The sequence below is a fragment of the Passer domesticus genome, chromosome 7 (genome assembly GCF_036417665.1).
Source record: "Passer domesticus isolate bPasDom1 chromosome 7, bPasDom1.hap1, whole genome shotgun sequence".
Classification (NCBI taxonomy): domain Eukaryota; kingdom Metazoa; phylum Chordata; class Aves; order Passeriformes; family Passeridae; genus Passer; species Passer domesticus.
In genome coordinates this window covers 32,887,051-32,902,067 of record NC_087480.1, presented here as the reverse complement: position 1 = coordinate 32,902,067, position 15,017 = coordinate 32,887,051, and the positions used below count along the sequence as shown (strand labels likewise).

The 15,017-nt window shown below is 59.2% G+C and overlaps 1 protein-coding gene across 10 annotated transcripts in view; it reads right to left on the bottom strand.

The window, feature by feature from the left end:
• Window positions 1–94: 94 nt before the first annotated feature.
• The window catches only part of PDE4DIP (phosphodiesterase 4D interacting protein), a 36,231-nt gene continuing 21,308 nt past the window's right edge, over window positions 95–15,017 (bottom strand). For 5 of the 10 annotated variants that reach the window (XM_064427492.1, XM_064427497.1, XM_064427496.1 and 2 more), the window contains 26 exons: window positions 13,972–14,050; window positions 13,371–13,459; window positions 13,060–13,176; window positions 12,471–12,608; window positions 12,038–12,153; window positions 11,247–11,374; window positions 7,321–7,409; window positions 7,057–7,205; window positions 6,652–6,967; window positions 6,392–6,560; window positions 6,155–6,271; window positions 5,601–6,075; window positions 5,131–5,366; window positions 4,864–4,915; window positions 4,379–4,596; window positions 4,024–4,218; window positions 3,245–3,469; window positions 2,959–3,090; window positions 2,743–2,862; window positions 2,477–2,654; window positions 2,271–2,395; window positions 1,946–2,047; window positions 1,251–1,813; window positions 1,037–1,175; window positions 890–936; window positions 95–661 (listed from right to left, as the gene is read on the bottom strand). In XM_064427492.1, coding sequence (XP_064283562.1) covers window positions 629–661; window positions 890–936; window positions 1,037–1,175; window positions 1,251–1,813; window positions 1,946–2,047; window positions 2,271–2,395; window positions 2,477–2,654; window positions 2,743–2,862; window positions 2,959–3,090; window positions 3,245–3,469; window positions 4,024–4,218; window positions 4,379–4,596; window positions 4,864–4,915; window positions 5,131–5,366; window positions 5,601–6,075; window positions 6,155–6,271; window positions 6,392–6,560; window positions 6,652–6,967; window positions 7,057–7,205; window positions 7,321–7,409; window positions 11,247–11,374; window positions 12,038–12,153; window positions 12,471–12,608; window positions 13,060–13,176; window positions 13,371–13,459; window positions 13,972–14,050 — 4,347 coding nt within the window. In that variant the 3' untranslated portion in view covers window positions 95–628. The remainder of the gene's footprint in view (window positions 662–889; window positions 937–1,036; window positions 1,176–1,250; window positions 1,814–1,945; window positions 2,048–2,270; window positions 2,396–2,476; window positions 2,655–2,742; window positions 2,863–2,958; window positions 3,091–3,244; window positions 3,470–4,023; window positions 4,219–4,378; window positions 4,597–4,863; window positions 4,916–5,130; window positions 5,367–5,600; window positions 6,076–6,154; window positions 6,272–6,391; window positions 6,561–6,651; window positions 6,968–7,056; window positions 7,206–7,320; window positions 7,410–11,246; window positions 11,375–12,037; window positions 12,154–12,470; window positions 12,609–13,059; window positions 13,177–13,370; window positions 13,460–13,971; window positions 14,051–15,017) is intronic. The other 5 variants (XM_064427498.1, XM_064427494.1, XM_064427490.1 and 2 more) reach the window with 4 other exon arrangements.

The window sequence follows — 15,017 nt, the reverse complement described above, 5'->3', positions numbered from 1 at the left end:
GGGCACAGAGCCACCCCCTGGGCACAGCTGGGGCCTTTGGCACCCTGTGCTGCAGGTGATTTGGGGAGGGGCAGCACAGCTGCAGAGACAGGCATGCCAGAAACACCACAACCCAAGGGAAACCTTTATTGGGGACTCTTCAGCCACTGAACAGAATATGGCATTTCTTACATCTTCCTCCTGCGCTGGGGCCCCGACATGTGCGGAGTCCCCAAAACGCATTTCCAATACCTCTGTCTATGTACATATACATACATCCACAAGCAGGGACGGGGACTCAGCAGGGTTACAGAGGGGACCAGGTCCTGGGGCAAGGTGTGCTCAGCATGGGGGCTGTGTCAGCCCACTCTGACCACTGAGGGGGGAAGGGAGCAAGTGCTGAAGCATGGGCCAGACAATGGCCAAGCCAGCAGCTGCTGCTGCCATGCCAAGCAAAGGCTGGTGGAGGGCACACAACCACCACAGCAGCCCAAACCCACTAACTGTGTAGCACTGGATGCCCCAGACCCCTTTCACCCTGGCCTTCAGAGCAGCAGCGACAGGGTCCACTCCAGCCCTCTGCTACGGCTCGGCTCAGCAGCCAGTGGGCTCTTCCATGCTGGCCATTGCTCCTTGCCCTGCACGGGGCTCATGCAACAGGCAGGGCCTGCTGGGCCTTCACCTGGCAAGAGATGACACGTGGCAATAAGGAAGAGCACTACTGTGCCCTGGGGACATGGACATGATAGCTGAGGACAGAAAAGGCAAATGTGTCCCAGTGTCCCCCCCACACTTCACCCAGCTAGTCCTCAGCACTCCACGACAGCCACCACAGGGTGTGTGCCATCTGTGTCCATCCCCAGGGCATCAGGACCGCGACACCCACCCCTGGCTGTCAGGGCAAACTCACCTCCAGGTTTGTCCTGGCCTTGCGCAGCACATTGTGGGTCCTGGTCACTGCAGGAGAGAGAGACGGGGTCAGTGAGGTCCCTGTGCTACGGAACCACGTGGGGCACGTGGGACCAGGCCAGCTTGGCCGTGCCACCCGAGCACGTACGCTGGCTGACGATGAACTGTTCCATGCTGTCCTTGAGCTGCGCTGTGCTGCGCAGCCGCCTGGCCGTGCTCTGCAGAGCATCCTCCCTCTCGGAGAGACGGGCCCGCAGCGCCGCGATCTCGCCCTGGAGCGCCTGCTCCTGGGACAGGGAACAGGGATGAGGAGCAGTGAGCACCCGGCCCCAGTGCCCTGCCGGCCCCCAGCCCCTGCTCACCTTGCCCTGGTGCTGGGCAGGGCTCACGGGCAGCACGGTGCTCCAGAAGGCGGTGAGGAGAGACACGCACTCCTCCAGGATGCCGTGCAGGGTGCTGGCGCTGCCCCACAGATGGCCCTGCCCCGTGCCTGTCCAGCCCCGGGCCTGCGGGAGAAGGGTGCGGGAGCAGGTGCTGCTGGGGCTCCCCCATCCCGCCGCACCCGGGGAGCGGCCGTGCTCAGCCCGGCGCAGCAGGGCAGTGCCAGCAGCATTCCCTGGGCTGGAGGCTCCCTGCCTCCAGCTGCCCCTGCAGCGCTCGGGGTTGGGTCTGGGCTCGGGTGCCACGTAATGCACGGTGCACTGAGGATCTGGCCCCCAGCTGCTGCCTGCCCCGTCCTGCCCGCCCTTTACCTCCTTTCCCGAGAGCGGGCAGTTGGGCAGCCCGAGTGCTGGGTGTGTGAGACACATCAGCTCCCGGGCCAAGGCCTTTCCCTCCACGATGTGCTGCTCCAGGGCTCGGTACGTGTCCAGGCGGCCGACGACGTGAGCCCCCGTCAATCCCTCGCTCTTCCTCAGGAGCATGTCTGCGGAGCAAGCTGGGTTAGTGAGGACCACTGCCCTCGTGACCCACCCTGCCCCATCCCGGGCACTTGGCTCTGCTCGGAGCTCTCTCTCTTGCTCAGCAAGGGTGCTGCCACGAGTTCAGCAGAACCCACCGTCCATCCGTCGGAGCACCGACGTGCCGGAGGGCAGTGGGGAGAGGAGGGGAGCTGCTGAGTTAGTGCCAACATCGCGCACTGGAGGAGATGGGAAGCAGCCTGGAACAAGAAATATCTGAGCCCCTGTAGGTAGATGGAGCTCCTTGCCTGTGGCTGCTGGGGTCCTGCCCTCTGTCCCTCCCTCCCTCTCTACCTGCCAGCAGGGCCACTGGGTGCAACCTGCTGCCCCAGGAGAAGTGTCTGGGACCACCCAAGGGTTGTAGAGGGGCCAGGCCCCGCAATGGCAGGAGCTGGGCAGGGATGCCACACACGGGTCCCATACCTGCTCGTGTCTCAGCAGAGGGGCCAGGGAGGCTCTCGTAGACGTGCAGTTCCGCACGCAGGGTCTGCAGGAGCAGGCGCTGCTCCTCACTCTGCTGCTGCAGGAGCGTCACTGAGTGCTGCAGCCTGCAGAGGTGACACGTGGGTCCGGTGCCAGTCATTCCTCCCAGTCCTGTGGCCCCAAGGCCACAGTGCCCCAAATCTTACCTGTTGTTGTCCTCCTGCAGAGAGTGCCGCTCATCCCGGAGCTGCCGGATGCTCTCTTGGCACTCGGAGAGCTCCTCTGCCAGCCTCCGCTGCTTCCCACGCCTCTGGCCCAGCTCTGCTTCAGCTTCCCGTGCCCGGGAGCAGGCAGCCACGAGAGTCTCCTGCACCCGTGCCAGCTCTGAGAACAAAGAGCACGGAGGTGTCAGCACCACTCCACCCAGCCGGTGCCCTCTGGGACTCAGCCCCAGGATCCTAGCCAGCCCTGCCTTGGGAGAGGTGGTCACGTTGGAGCCGCAGGGTCCGGTTTTCCTCGTGCAGAGCCTGGTTCTCCCTGCTCAGCTGCAGCCCCAGCTCCGGTGTCTGGGCATAGACTTCACTGGGTAATCCTGTGGAGGGGACCAGCGCTGAGTCTCTGTCCCCAGGGCCCCGCTGTGCACGGGGGAGCAGAGGGATGTGCAGAGGCCCGGCCCCCAGCCCCGTACCGCTGCCCTTGCCGGTGGAGGCCAGGCGGCGCTCCAGCTGCTCCCGGAGCCGGTCGTTGGTGCAGATGGACTCCTCCAGGCGCTGGCGCAGGTTGCGGATCTCCACCAGGTGTTCCTCCAGCAAGTCAGCCCCTGCCACACCCAGGGAGACAGCTCAGGGCAGGAAAGGCTGTGCCTGCCTCTCTCCATAGCAGAGCCCTGTCCCACAGCTGTTGTGGTGCTGGATCTCCTCCCAGCACCCCACAGGCAGGCGGGATGGCCCTGGGCTCTCCACCATGGACCATACCTGTCAGCTTCTGGCCACAGGGGTACCCCGCTGGCAGGGCCCCCCCATAGAGCAGCTGGCCGGGCGGGGGCACGTCCCAGAGGCCGCGGGTGTCGGTGGCCCCAGGGAGCTCAGCTGGGCCCTGCAGGGCTCCGTGTCGGCAGAACGGTGCTGGGGCTTTGCTGCCCTCTCCAAAGGGGCCCAGTGGGACTGTGGGCTTTGCTGGTGCCATGGGCAGTGTCACACCTGCACACACAGGACAAAGCAGGAAGGAAGAGAAGGACAATGAGCAGGTAGGAATGGGGCAACACACTCCCTCCATCTGATTTTTCCCCCCACTTGCTCTGCACAACAGTGCAGTCCAGTGTCCCCCATCACTGACCTCGTGTCCCAACCAAACCTATTCCTCCTGAGGAGCAGGGGCTCTCCCAGAACTTGATGATTATGTGACACAAGGTGGAAGGTCTCAGCCCCACTCCTATACAACACCTTACCAAATCAGCCTTTTCCTAGAAAACCTGGAATATGCCAGCGTCTACACCTAGCGCTAATGCTGTCTTGGGGTGTTCATGACTGGTTTTATCCTCCCTCCAACCCCCCAGGTCCTCTCTACATGAAAGCCATATATTCCCATCATCCCCCAGCCAGAGCAGTGGGACCCAACCTCAAAGCCATAGCCCTGAGAAGAAGAGAAGATCAAGGGCAGGACATGCAGGTCGGAGAGGGCGGGGTATGGCGTGTCAGAGCACAGCATGCAGGGTGGGCAGGACCAAACCCAAGCCAAGAGGCAGTGTGCTCACTTTCTCCCAGTTGCCTCCGGAGCACCTGCAGCTCCTGCTGTGCCTCAGCCAGGGAGCAGACAGAATTCCCGCAGCAGCCCAGGAGCGGCGGGGCCGCAGGAGGAGGGACCCCGGCAGGGAGGAAGGAGGACAGCCTGGGGGCCAGGGCAGGCAGGGGGGCACTAATGTGTTTGGACAAGGAGTCAAAGTGAAGGCCTAGAGACAGGAGAGAGATGGAGAGAGGTGTCACAGTGGCTCTGGCTCAGCCTGGCAGAGACCCCTCCTCCCTGGTGCTCTGGGGACCCTGGCACACCCCAAGAAGCCAAATCCCTGTCCAGAGGAGCTGCAGTTGTGAGCCCTGGTCACCGTGTGGTACCTGCATGTTGGACAGGCTCCTCGTGGCACTGGCTGTACTCGCTGGCCGCATCCCCATCAGAGCAGGGCTCCAGCCCCTCGGAGCTGAAGGATGAACTGCTGGCAGAGTGGGATGACTCCGAGGGTGGGCAGCTGCTGCCCGGGGACTCAGAGCGCTCTTGCAGCTTCACCTCCAGGCTCTCAATCACCTTCTCCTTCTCCTGGAGCTCCCGGCTGAGCCTGCGGAGGGGGCCCATCACTCGGTCTGACCTCCATCCCACAGCCCTTTCCTACGATCCCACGTGCCATGTCCCACTAGTGATGCGAGGCTGCTCAGAGACACAGAGTGCCCGTGGGGCTTGCCATCCCCAGAGCAGAGGCAGCCCCAGGACATCCACCTGAGGCAGAGACCCCAAGGGCACCCTGGCCCCCCACCCCAACAGCTGTGATAGACCTCAGGATGCCTGTGCCAACGCATCCCACAAACCCTTCCTTGGGAAGAGGTACCTCTGTGCCAGGAGTTCATGACTGGTTTTGTCCTCCCCATCTTGTCGATCTCCTGAAAAAGCAAGCCAGAGAAGAGCCAGTCAGTGTCTCCATGCCCCAGGATGCCTGGTCCCACACAGAGCAGGACAGGACAGCACAAACCAGAGCAGGTACCCACACAGCCCATGATGTGAGAGTGTCTCCTGCTCTTCACCCATCAAAGCATCCCTTCCTGACCCATCACACACCCATGACACCCAGCCCCACTGCCCCCCTGGAGGTGCTTACTGGTGCCCAGCTTGTCGCTGAGCCTCTCAGCCAGGTGCCTGCCCTGGGCCAGCTGCTCCCGAAAGCCCTGGCCCAGGTAGTAGTCGATGTCAGTGCCCCGAAGGAGGTCCTCGAAGGAGCGCAGGGCATCCCGCAGGTGCTGGGCCAGGCTGCGGCTCACCCCGCGGCCCTCCCGCAGCATCTGCCGCAGGTGGGAGAGCTCCCGAGCCTGTGCCTGGATCAAGGAGTTGTATTTCCTAGGAGAGATGGGCAAGCACGGTGTTCACAGGGCAGCCAGACTCACTGAGAACACAGCGGGGATGAAGTGCCATGGAGAGAGTATGTGCATCATCCACACAAACTCTGCCCCACCACACAAACACCCCAGGAGCCTGCCTGCAGGGAAACCATGCCACGAGGAGCCACCAGCCTCGGGCAACTCCTGGAAATCCCCGTATCTCCCCATCTGCTCCCAGCCCCCGGGGCCGTACCCTGGCCAAGTGGCAGACTGCAGCTCCTTGGGCAAGGTGGCTCCATGCTTGGCCGCGGGCAGCTGTGCCTCGAGCAGGGCGACGCGGTGCACCAGGCTCTGCAGGTCGCGGTGTGCCCGCAGGGCAGGGGGGCACAGCGTGCCGTGGCCATCCGACTGCCAGCCCTCGTCCTCGTCAGTCAGGCTGTGGGCTGGGGACGCCAAGGCCTTGGGAGCCGGCAGGGGCCGCTCCGTACCCGAGGTGTAGCCACTGGTGACAGAGATGGAGCGGGCACGGCGCTGCAGGCTCTGGATCACCTTGTTGGCGTTGAGCAGCTGGGCCTTGAGGTCCTGGATGTGCTGGTGCAGGGCCTCCACGTCCTCCAGGGCCATGGTTTTCTGGGCAGTTTTGCCCACTCTGGACATCCCTGGCTGGTATGGGGACCCCAGCTCCTCACCCAGGCTGGTCTCACTGAACACATCTGGCTCCTCGCACTCTGCAGAGAGCACAGTGTGTCACTTCTCTGTGCCAGGGGGGCAGAGCACAGGGATCCCTGGAAGCCTGGCTCTCCTTACCAGGGCTGGTGGTCTCATCACGGTCAGCCTCGGTCTCACTGCGCCCACAGGTCTCATAGCCCAGGTCCTGGAAGTCCACCTGCACTTGCTTGCTGAGCTGCTGTGTCTGAGGTTCACCTGCTGGGCAGCATCATCAGCTCAGGGGCCCCCGGGCAGGATTCACCACCCCTGCCCCGTGCACAGCACGGTGCACAGGGCTCAGAACACATCCCCACCCCACCCTGGCTTTTAACTCACGGAGCAGGACGTGGTATTTCTGCAGCTGCTCAGCCTGTGCCCGCACTGTGGCCTCCGAGGCAGCGAGCTTGTCCTGCAGCTCCTGGCACTGCCTTTGGCCCTGTGCCACCTGGGAGTGCAGCTCTGCGCCCAGCCCTGGCCAGCCCCCGCCGGGAACCGAGCTCTCCACCTGCCGGAGGGAAGATGGACCATCAGCTCCTCATTTCCACCCTCATGCCCATCTCTATTTTCATCTCCATCCCGGTTCCCTGTGCACTTACATGGCTCCCGTCCCCTCCACCGGGGCTGCCAGGGCACGGTCTCTTGGGCATGTCGTCCTGGGCTCGAGCCTCCAGCGCTGGGCGTTTGGTGGGCACAGCTCCCCTCTCTGCCGGGAGCCCTGGGCCATCCCCGCTGCCCCCGGCCGGGCGGTCCCCGAGGGAGCCGCGGCTCTTCCGCTGCAGCCTGCGGGGCTCAGGGGCCACAGGGCTGCCCAGCCCCGGCTCCTCCTGCTCCGCGCTCTCCAGCAGCGACGTGGCTTCACCCATCCGCTCTTTCAGCTCCGCGTTCTCCAGGCACAGGCTCAGCATCGCCTTCCTGGGGGCACAAGGCACAGTAAAGGACGGGGTGCAGGGTGCCCCCTCCGGCCACTGCCACCCCTGGCTCCAGAGCCCCAGAGCTCTTGCCTGATGTGGGAGACCGAGGAGAAGCCGGCTTCCTCCAGCTGCGCCTTCAGCTCCCGCAGCTCCTCCTCAGCCCGCAGCTCCTGTTCGCGCCCGGTGGCTGCTGTGCTCCTTTCGGTGCCCCCATTTTCCTTGCGGGCCCGGGGTTTGCTCTGGAGGCACAAAGACAGAGGGTGACAGGGATGTTTTCCAAGGGGCTGGGACAGTTTGGCGGCAGCGCAGTGCCCAGCTCCGCTCTGTTCCCGGCGTGGCGCTGCCCCGGCTCACCTGCTGGGCTGCCAAGCCACGGGCTGCCTCCTCCTTCATGCTGTCGGTGAAGTTGGTGCTGGCACCGCTGTGTGTACCTGCGGCCTGACCTAGGGGACAGCACAGAACGCTCAGAGCAGCGGCACTGGCAGCACTGCCTCTCCCCTCCTCCCCGCTGGTACCCACGGTCTCTGCGGGCAGCCCCAGGGCAATGTCTGCTCTGGTACACACCTGCTGCGGGGATACTCCCGGCTGGACCGAGCTCTCCCTGCGTCCCTGGGTGCTGCCACCCGCTCCCTGCACACTGGACCCTGTGCTGGCCCATCACGGAGGGAGGGGACAGCCCCGGGAATGGGAGCTCCTGCCCCATCCACGCCTTGTGCTCGCTGCCCTGCCAGGCAGGCACACTTCACAAGCCAGGGCCAGCAGCAGCCTGGGCAGGGAGTCCCGCTGCACTGGCCCAGCCCGGTGGGAGGATTGGGGTGCACACCCCACAGCACCTGCCCAGGCAGGGGCAGCTCGGGAGCAGCCATCCTGCCCGCAGCGCCCAAGCCGTGCTGTCAGGCGTGGCCTGGGGCTCCCTGCAAGCCCTGTGCTGGCTTTGCAGAGCTAAAGGGACACTTGTGTCCTTGCGTGTGCATGGAGAGCTTGGGCAGAGCTGGGATCATGCTTTTCTGCTTGCACACAGCTCTGCCCCTGTCCCCGTGGTGCCAAACCCTGGCTGCGGACCCGAGCCCCTGGTCTGAGCAGCTGGGAGATGGCTGTATCCCCAGTCCCTCCTCTCCCCAGAGGGAGAGGTGTTTAGACAGGGTCCAAGACTAGCCCCTAGGGCTGTGCAGTGCCAGGTTCCACAGCTGCCTGTGCACCAAAGGACAGGGAACTGCTCTGCCTGTGGCCAAATCCATCACCATCAACTCTGGAGCTGCCAGGCAAGGCAGAACACAGAGCAGTGGAAGAGAGAGATGCTGCCAGGAGTGATGCCAAACATCCCTGCTGAAGGGGAAGCCAGCAGGGATGCATCTGACACTCAGGAAGAATAGCCAAGGACCAGCCAGGAACGTGCCTTGCAGCAGGGCAGGCGTTTGCACTGTGCTTAAAGACGGGGACACACTCAGGAGACCCACGTGTGCCATGAGGCTGCAAAAATGTGGGGCAGCTCACTGCTGAAGCTGGGCAGACATCACCCTGCATGGCGGAGCTGTCCACAGAAGCAGCCGTGTCCCGGGGAGCAGAGAGAGCCACCACTGGCCCAGGGAGCAAGGACAGCCATCACGGATAAATGCTGTGCTGGGAGCGGATCGCTCAGCGCCAGCAGCAGCGCAGGGAAGCAGCAGCTCCTGCAGGCGGCACTCGGCACAGCCAAAGCTCAGCCCCGGAGCCCCAGGGACACTGCTGCTGGCTGAAGCAGCCAGGGTGACAGTAGTGCCTGCGGGGGCCAGAAGGGTGAGGGGATGCAGACTGTCGGCCGCCGACTTTGCTGGGGGCTGAAGGCCACCAGGCTCTCAAGGTGGCTCACCGTGGCTGAAGGACACAGCACGGTGACACAGAGCTGCTCTGGGAACGTGGGAGAACCAGCCCTTGTGCCAGGGCACAGCATCCCACTTCTCACCACTGCCCACAGCTCCACATGGCTCTGGGGCCAAGCAGTAAAAGGAGTACAAATTCTCAAGGAAAAATTAAAACCAAGGGGCAGAACAGGGAGCTGGCTGAGGAGCAGAGATGCGTGCACGCAGGGCTCAAGGAAAAATTAAAACCAAGGGGCAGAACAGGGAGCTGGCTGAGGAGCAGAGATGCGTGCACGCAGGGCAGCTGGGCCCTGGTGGTCACCAGGTGCTTGAGACCCCCACCACAGCAGGAGCACAGCAGGAGCTCAGCTCTGTGTGCCACCAGCACAGGAGACAGATGCAACCACAGCTCTGCTTTTCCAGACTCCTCCAGCTTTCAGCCCAGCCTGAAGGCACAGAGAATTAGTTACATGCTTGCAAATTGTACACAGTCCACCAGCACTGGACACGGGGGTACACGGGCTGCACAGGAGCCTTCACACTGCTGGGAACAAGGGACAGGAAGCAAGGTCCTTAGGGAAGTTCAGAGAAGAAGGAAAGACTTCCACAAAGAGCTACGAGACAGCACAAAGCACTGCACAATCTGACAGAGGGTGATCTCAGGCAGGGAATGCTCAGCCAGGACTATCAGGGACAAAAGGAGGCCTTGAAGAACAGGCCAGAAAAGCTGGGGCACCTGAGCCCTAAAGGGCACTTCACAGCACTGATGCCAACAGAGGCAGGGACAGACTGACAGCAAAACAGACACAGGTAGAGAAGGGAGATGCCTGAGCACCAGCCAGACTCCTCTCAGGCCATGCCAAGGAGTCTGGGCTGGGTCCTGGGCTCCATGGTGCCCAAGGGACCAGGGGGCCAGCTGGGCATCAGTGCCAGGATGGCAGAAGGAAAATGGAAAGGTAAGAACAGGGACACAAAGGCTTCTATGGAAGCAAAAGGGTGAAGAGAAGACGGTGCTACACGGAGAAGCGAGAAGGGAATGAGATGAAACAAAGAAAGGAAAAGCTAACAAAGTCCAGAGGTGCCCAGCAGCTCCCAGCTGCGTCCCTTCAAGGCACAGGGGAACTGCTGGGTCACACAGCTGAGTGTTGACCCCGAGGGGCAGTGCTGCCCTGCTGCAGGCAAAGGGAGCTCTGCTGCCTCCCAGCCCGAGGGGCACAGGGAGGAGAAGCCCCCAGGGCAGCACAAGGCACAGCACGGGCAGTGCCAGCTGAAGCAGTTGCAGGGAGCCATGCAGCAGAGCAGTCTCAGGTCCAGGTGTGCAGCCCAGCACCACAGAGCTCTTCTGCTCTGCCTGCCCCTAGCTCAGCCTCCCCAGCAAGCACACACAGATGCTCAGAGGTGCAAACTTTGCTCCTGCCATTTTGAGACGCGATTGAGTACAAGGCAGCAGATCCACAGCCCACTGTGCACGGGAAGCCCTGGTCATTGGAGGGTTGCTGCTACTGTTTTTCAGCTTTGACAAGAACTCCCACTTTCCCAGAGAAGGTGGAAGAGTGCCTGGAAAAGGTATGCAGTGGTGCTGAGGGGGAGAGAGCCCAGCACCTCAAAAATAGGGTCCTGTCCATGGCTCAGCTCAAGGGGCATGTGGAGCTTGTAAGGGATATGTACACATATGAGTAAGGGAGCAGACCCAGCCCAGACCCTGGGAGCAGGGACAGTTCTCAGTCCCCCCAAACCCTCTGTCAAAAAGAGGAGGAAGCTCTCCCATGAAGGCACTCTCAAGTTAGGTTGAAACAACTTACAATTACGGAAAAAAAGCCAGTCAGTAAAATCATCAACACTGGAGTAGGATTTGGTTTAAGCATAATCTGAATTGCTGGTTCTACACTCAAGTCTTGAGTAAAAGGCCCAGGCAAGTGTCCCCAGGTCTTGAATTCTCTGTCTCTGGAACATACTTTTCCATATACACTGTCTCCCTTTGGGCCAGCCACCATCAACCCAAAGGGTGGGTGTCACTGGGTAATAAAAATGGTGAGGGAATACAAAAACTCACACTCATGCACTTGGGAGATGATAGAAAACATCTGGTGTTTCCTTCAGAGATAGGGAATCTTTATTTGGCCCATGGTGGTGGGTAGAGAAGGGAGATAGAGGGGGAAAAACTAAAATGGAATGATTTGAATGTGCAAATACATCAGTGGCCACCAGGGTGGGTCAGACAGGAACACACACGAGACACAGGTGGATTGCACTGATCGCCGTTTCCAAAGCAGCTCAAAAATAAAACAAAAAAAGAAGCCCTGCACCAGTTCTATCGTACCATGACTAAGTACCAAAGCCCAGTGTCAGTCGGGTTAGTGAACCGTTTCCGTGGCAGGCGGGCGAGCGCCAGTGCTCAGAAGGCATGCTGGGGTAGGACTCTCACACGCTCCTGATCCCCACCTCCTATGGCGCCCTGTGTCTCCAGCCTGCTCAAACACTCCAAGCTTCTTCCAAGAGCTTCTTCCAGCTGTCCCCGGAGCTCGTGGACCCCTTCCAGCTCCGCCTGCAGGGCGTGGTCTCTCGCAGCGCTGAGCGGACGCGGCACAGGAGGGAAGAGGGTTAGAGCAGCCCCGCCCTCGGGACACCGAGCCAGGCACAGCCCCGGGGCTCCGCCACCTCCTGCCTCACCTCCGACCTCCCCAGAGCGCAGCCACCCCCAAAAAAGGCCCCAGCCCGCGGCAGGGCCCTCGGAGTCACAGCTGTTCCGCAGTACTTTCCCAAGCACTCCACTTATGTGCTCCCTTGCTATCAGGTAGCTCAAATATCCCAGAGGCTGCAGCCCTGTGAAGGGCAGGGGATTAAACCAGGGGACAGGCGAGTGCCTGGATAAGCACCTAGAGGGATCCTTATCAACCCAACAGTTGGTTGAGAATTTGACAGCAATCTCTGAAAGGTGGCCAAGTGTGGGTGGGAAACTGAGCTGGGAAAAGATGAGCCCAGGAACAGAGATGGAAATCTCATGGCAAGGGGGGAATTTAAGGAGCTATTAAAGTTGGGCACTGCAGCTTCTTCACAGTGAAAAAAGGCAGCCTAAAACTTGGACTCTCAAAGAGGCATTTGGCTGATCCTTTGCCTAGACTCCCTCTCCCTCCACTGAAAACTCTCAGACTTGCAGAGGGATCCCTGCTTCAGGGATTGCCCCACTGGACCAGCCATGCTTGTCCTGGCAGAGCCAAGGCAGCCTCACTTACCTGTCTGGGTGTGTGTGGAACTTCACCAGGCTGCCATAGAGCTGCCTCTCTGCCTGGAGAGCCTCATTTAACCGATTCCTCTCAGCCACCAGTCCTTCCAGCATCAGTAACAACTGCTTCGAGAGAAGAGACAAGGTGCAGCTCTTAGACAGAAATCAAAGGAGGTTATGTAGCTGTCCCTGACAAACTGGGGGCTCCCTTTCCTCTGCTGCTTATGTCCAAGTTGGTTCATGTCATCCCTGGACTCCCAAAAGCCTCTGCTCTTTGGACAAGTGCTAAAGAAAGTTGATCTTCTCTGTATTCCCACAACCACACATGGCCAGCTTCCAAGAACAAGCACATCCTGGCCTATCTAAAGGCTGAAAACAAAGCCTCATAACTGAGTGCCAGCAGAAACACAAACACATCCAATCTTGCCCCATTGGCACACTACCTGTTGCCTTCTGTTTCCAGTAGCCTCCTGTCCTTGGGACTCTGCTACGGCCACTTTCTCCCGAAGCACCAGCACTTCTTGTGTCAGCCTTTCCATGGCTGGAATTTCTTCAGGATCCACCAGCTGCATCTGCAGATCCTGAAACCCAACAAACAGCAGGAGAGCTCAGTGAGGAAGGGATCAGTAACAAAGACAGCTGGACCTTTGCAAACCTCCCTGGAATGCACTGCCAGAAGTTTCCAGTGTTTGGAAAGATCCGGGTCTTCTGAGGAAAAAATGCCAAAGCACTGAGAGTGGATTAGGTACAGACCAAAGTGTTCAGTAAGAAGCAAGAGGGGACACAAAAAGGTGCATTCTGATGAAAGGACTTGAAGGAGGGTGTTTGGTACAGAAAGAGCAAAACACCAAATAAGAACAGTCTGGGGGTTTGGGGCCTTTGCCTTCTGGCCAAAGGAACCCAGAGAGTTGTAGGCAAACCAGCAGCAATAGCATCTGTATAGCCAGCTACACTGCTCCGAGGATGTGGGGAACAAAGACTCCTCTGCAGCATAGCCAGGTGGAACTCCCCCAGCCTAGCACAGCATCTCACCTTGATGAGGTCCTCTTTCATCTGGATGGTTCTGGTCAGGGACTCAATATCTGAGGCTTGCACCTGCAGCTCCTCCTCCTGTGTGGCCACGACAGACTGGAGAGCAGTGAGCTCCCGCTGCAGAGGGGAGAGCGGAGGGGAGAGCAGCCCGTCAGAGCCCTCTGAAAGCCAACACCCCCCTGCAGGACACTGCCCTCCACTTCTCACTGCAGGTACCCTCACAAGAGCAGGGTCCAAAACCTCCAGTGAGGGGCAGCCCTAAGGTCTCCCAAAAGCAAGGGAGATCAGCACAGGCTCCATCACAAGCTCACCCTGCTTTCCCTTTCCTTCTTTGCCATTAGCTCCAGCTCCTCTTTGGCACTGACAAGATCCTTCTCCAGTTCTGCTGCTGACATTGTAACTGCAAAGACAACTTGGTTACTGCAGGAACACCATGTGCAGTTCAGACCCCAGGATCACACACAATCCCTGTCTGGCCCTGATGCTTGTGCTCCCTATCATACTTTTTCTCAGTAAATGCTCTTCTTCCTTGCTTGATCTTTCAACAGCAGCCAAAAGCAACATCACAGGTCTGCTGTCCTACCCCTAGCAAAGTTCACGTGTCCTGGTCCCAAGGCAACACCCAGAACAGTTACGCACCTGTCTCAGCTCAGCCTGAAACAAAGTCAAAAACTCTCCAGTGGACAGCATCAGATGTTGAGAAGAAACACCTCACCTCAAACCCAACAGCAGCCTTTCTTTTTCCCTTACTCCCATTCTCAGACATCACCCAGAAGAGAGGCAGAGCTTTATTTCAAAATTCTCTTGTTCAAAGTTCTCTACTCTTCCATAATTTTATGTCATCATGTTTTCCCTACAGCAGAAAGCCCTGGTCATATTTGGGAACCTCAAAATAAGCTGTCCCACACTCACCTCCCTCTGTCCTGCAGCTGCTGTCTTCCTGTGGGGATCCAGCAATGACTGTAGCTCCATAAGCTCTTCGCAGTATCTCCTGAAAACATAGAAGTCTGCAGGTTTGCATTTGCATGGGGAACACACAGCTTCCCCAGAATTCCAGGACTACAGCAAAGCTGCTGGCTGTTCTGTGGACACCTCTAAAATGTGAAAAAAACATGAAGGGGATGTAGCCCGGCAGCAGGAACAAGCGAATTGCACCCAGAAGTTGTACTTGTGGGGAAGAGGCACTGGCCTTGTTTTATTTGGCACTGCGAAGCTGCTGGCAGCAAGTGTCTTCACAGTAAAGATTAAACAGGTTTCACTCAATTGCAGCAAGACCCTCTTTAAACTGAGACTCATCTTTATCTCAGATGTGGCCCAAAGAGACCATGCAGGAAGGAAAACACATCCCTGGAGGTCTCTAGAGCTGGGAATAGAAACCTGTTTACAGCTGCTTAAAAACATTCAACATGTCAGCTCACCAATAAACCATTAACAGCTGCTCAAGTAGGAGCCACAGCATATGCAGCCTTGGAGCTGTGTTCAGCCTCAAGGGGGGGTTTAGCAAAGCTGCTTTAAAAATACCAACTCCAATTGTGGAAGAGACAGCAAACAGCCAGCAGGCTCTGCCAAGAATTAGTGAGACCTAAATTTAGCTCTCTTGTCCCCTCCAGAATGTGACAATGTCAGGGAGGGGATTACAATACAGCAAGGCAGCCCAGCCCAAGGAAGGAGTGGGTCAATGCTACAAGGTCAAAGGGTGGATGTCTTTCATACTCTCATGTGCCCCAGGGATTCAATTACTGCTCCATCAAAACAAAAAGAGACACTGAGTGACAAAGGCTGGTGAAATCAATATCAGAACAGCATTCCTGCTCCTCAGTTTCTTCTCCTCCTATAGGAAGTCTTTTTGGTAATCCCACTTCCATTTCTATCATTCTCTGTGGTGCTCTTCTTTCTCCTATTTCTTTCTCTAATAATCAGTTCTTTCTGAAGCCCCAAGGCCACAGGCAGAGAAACAC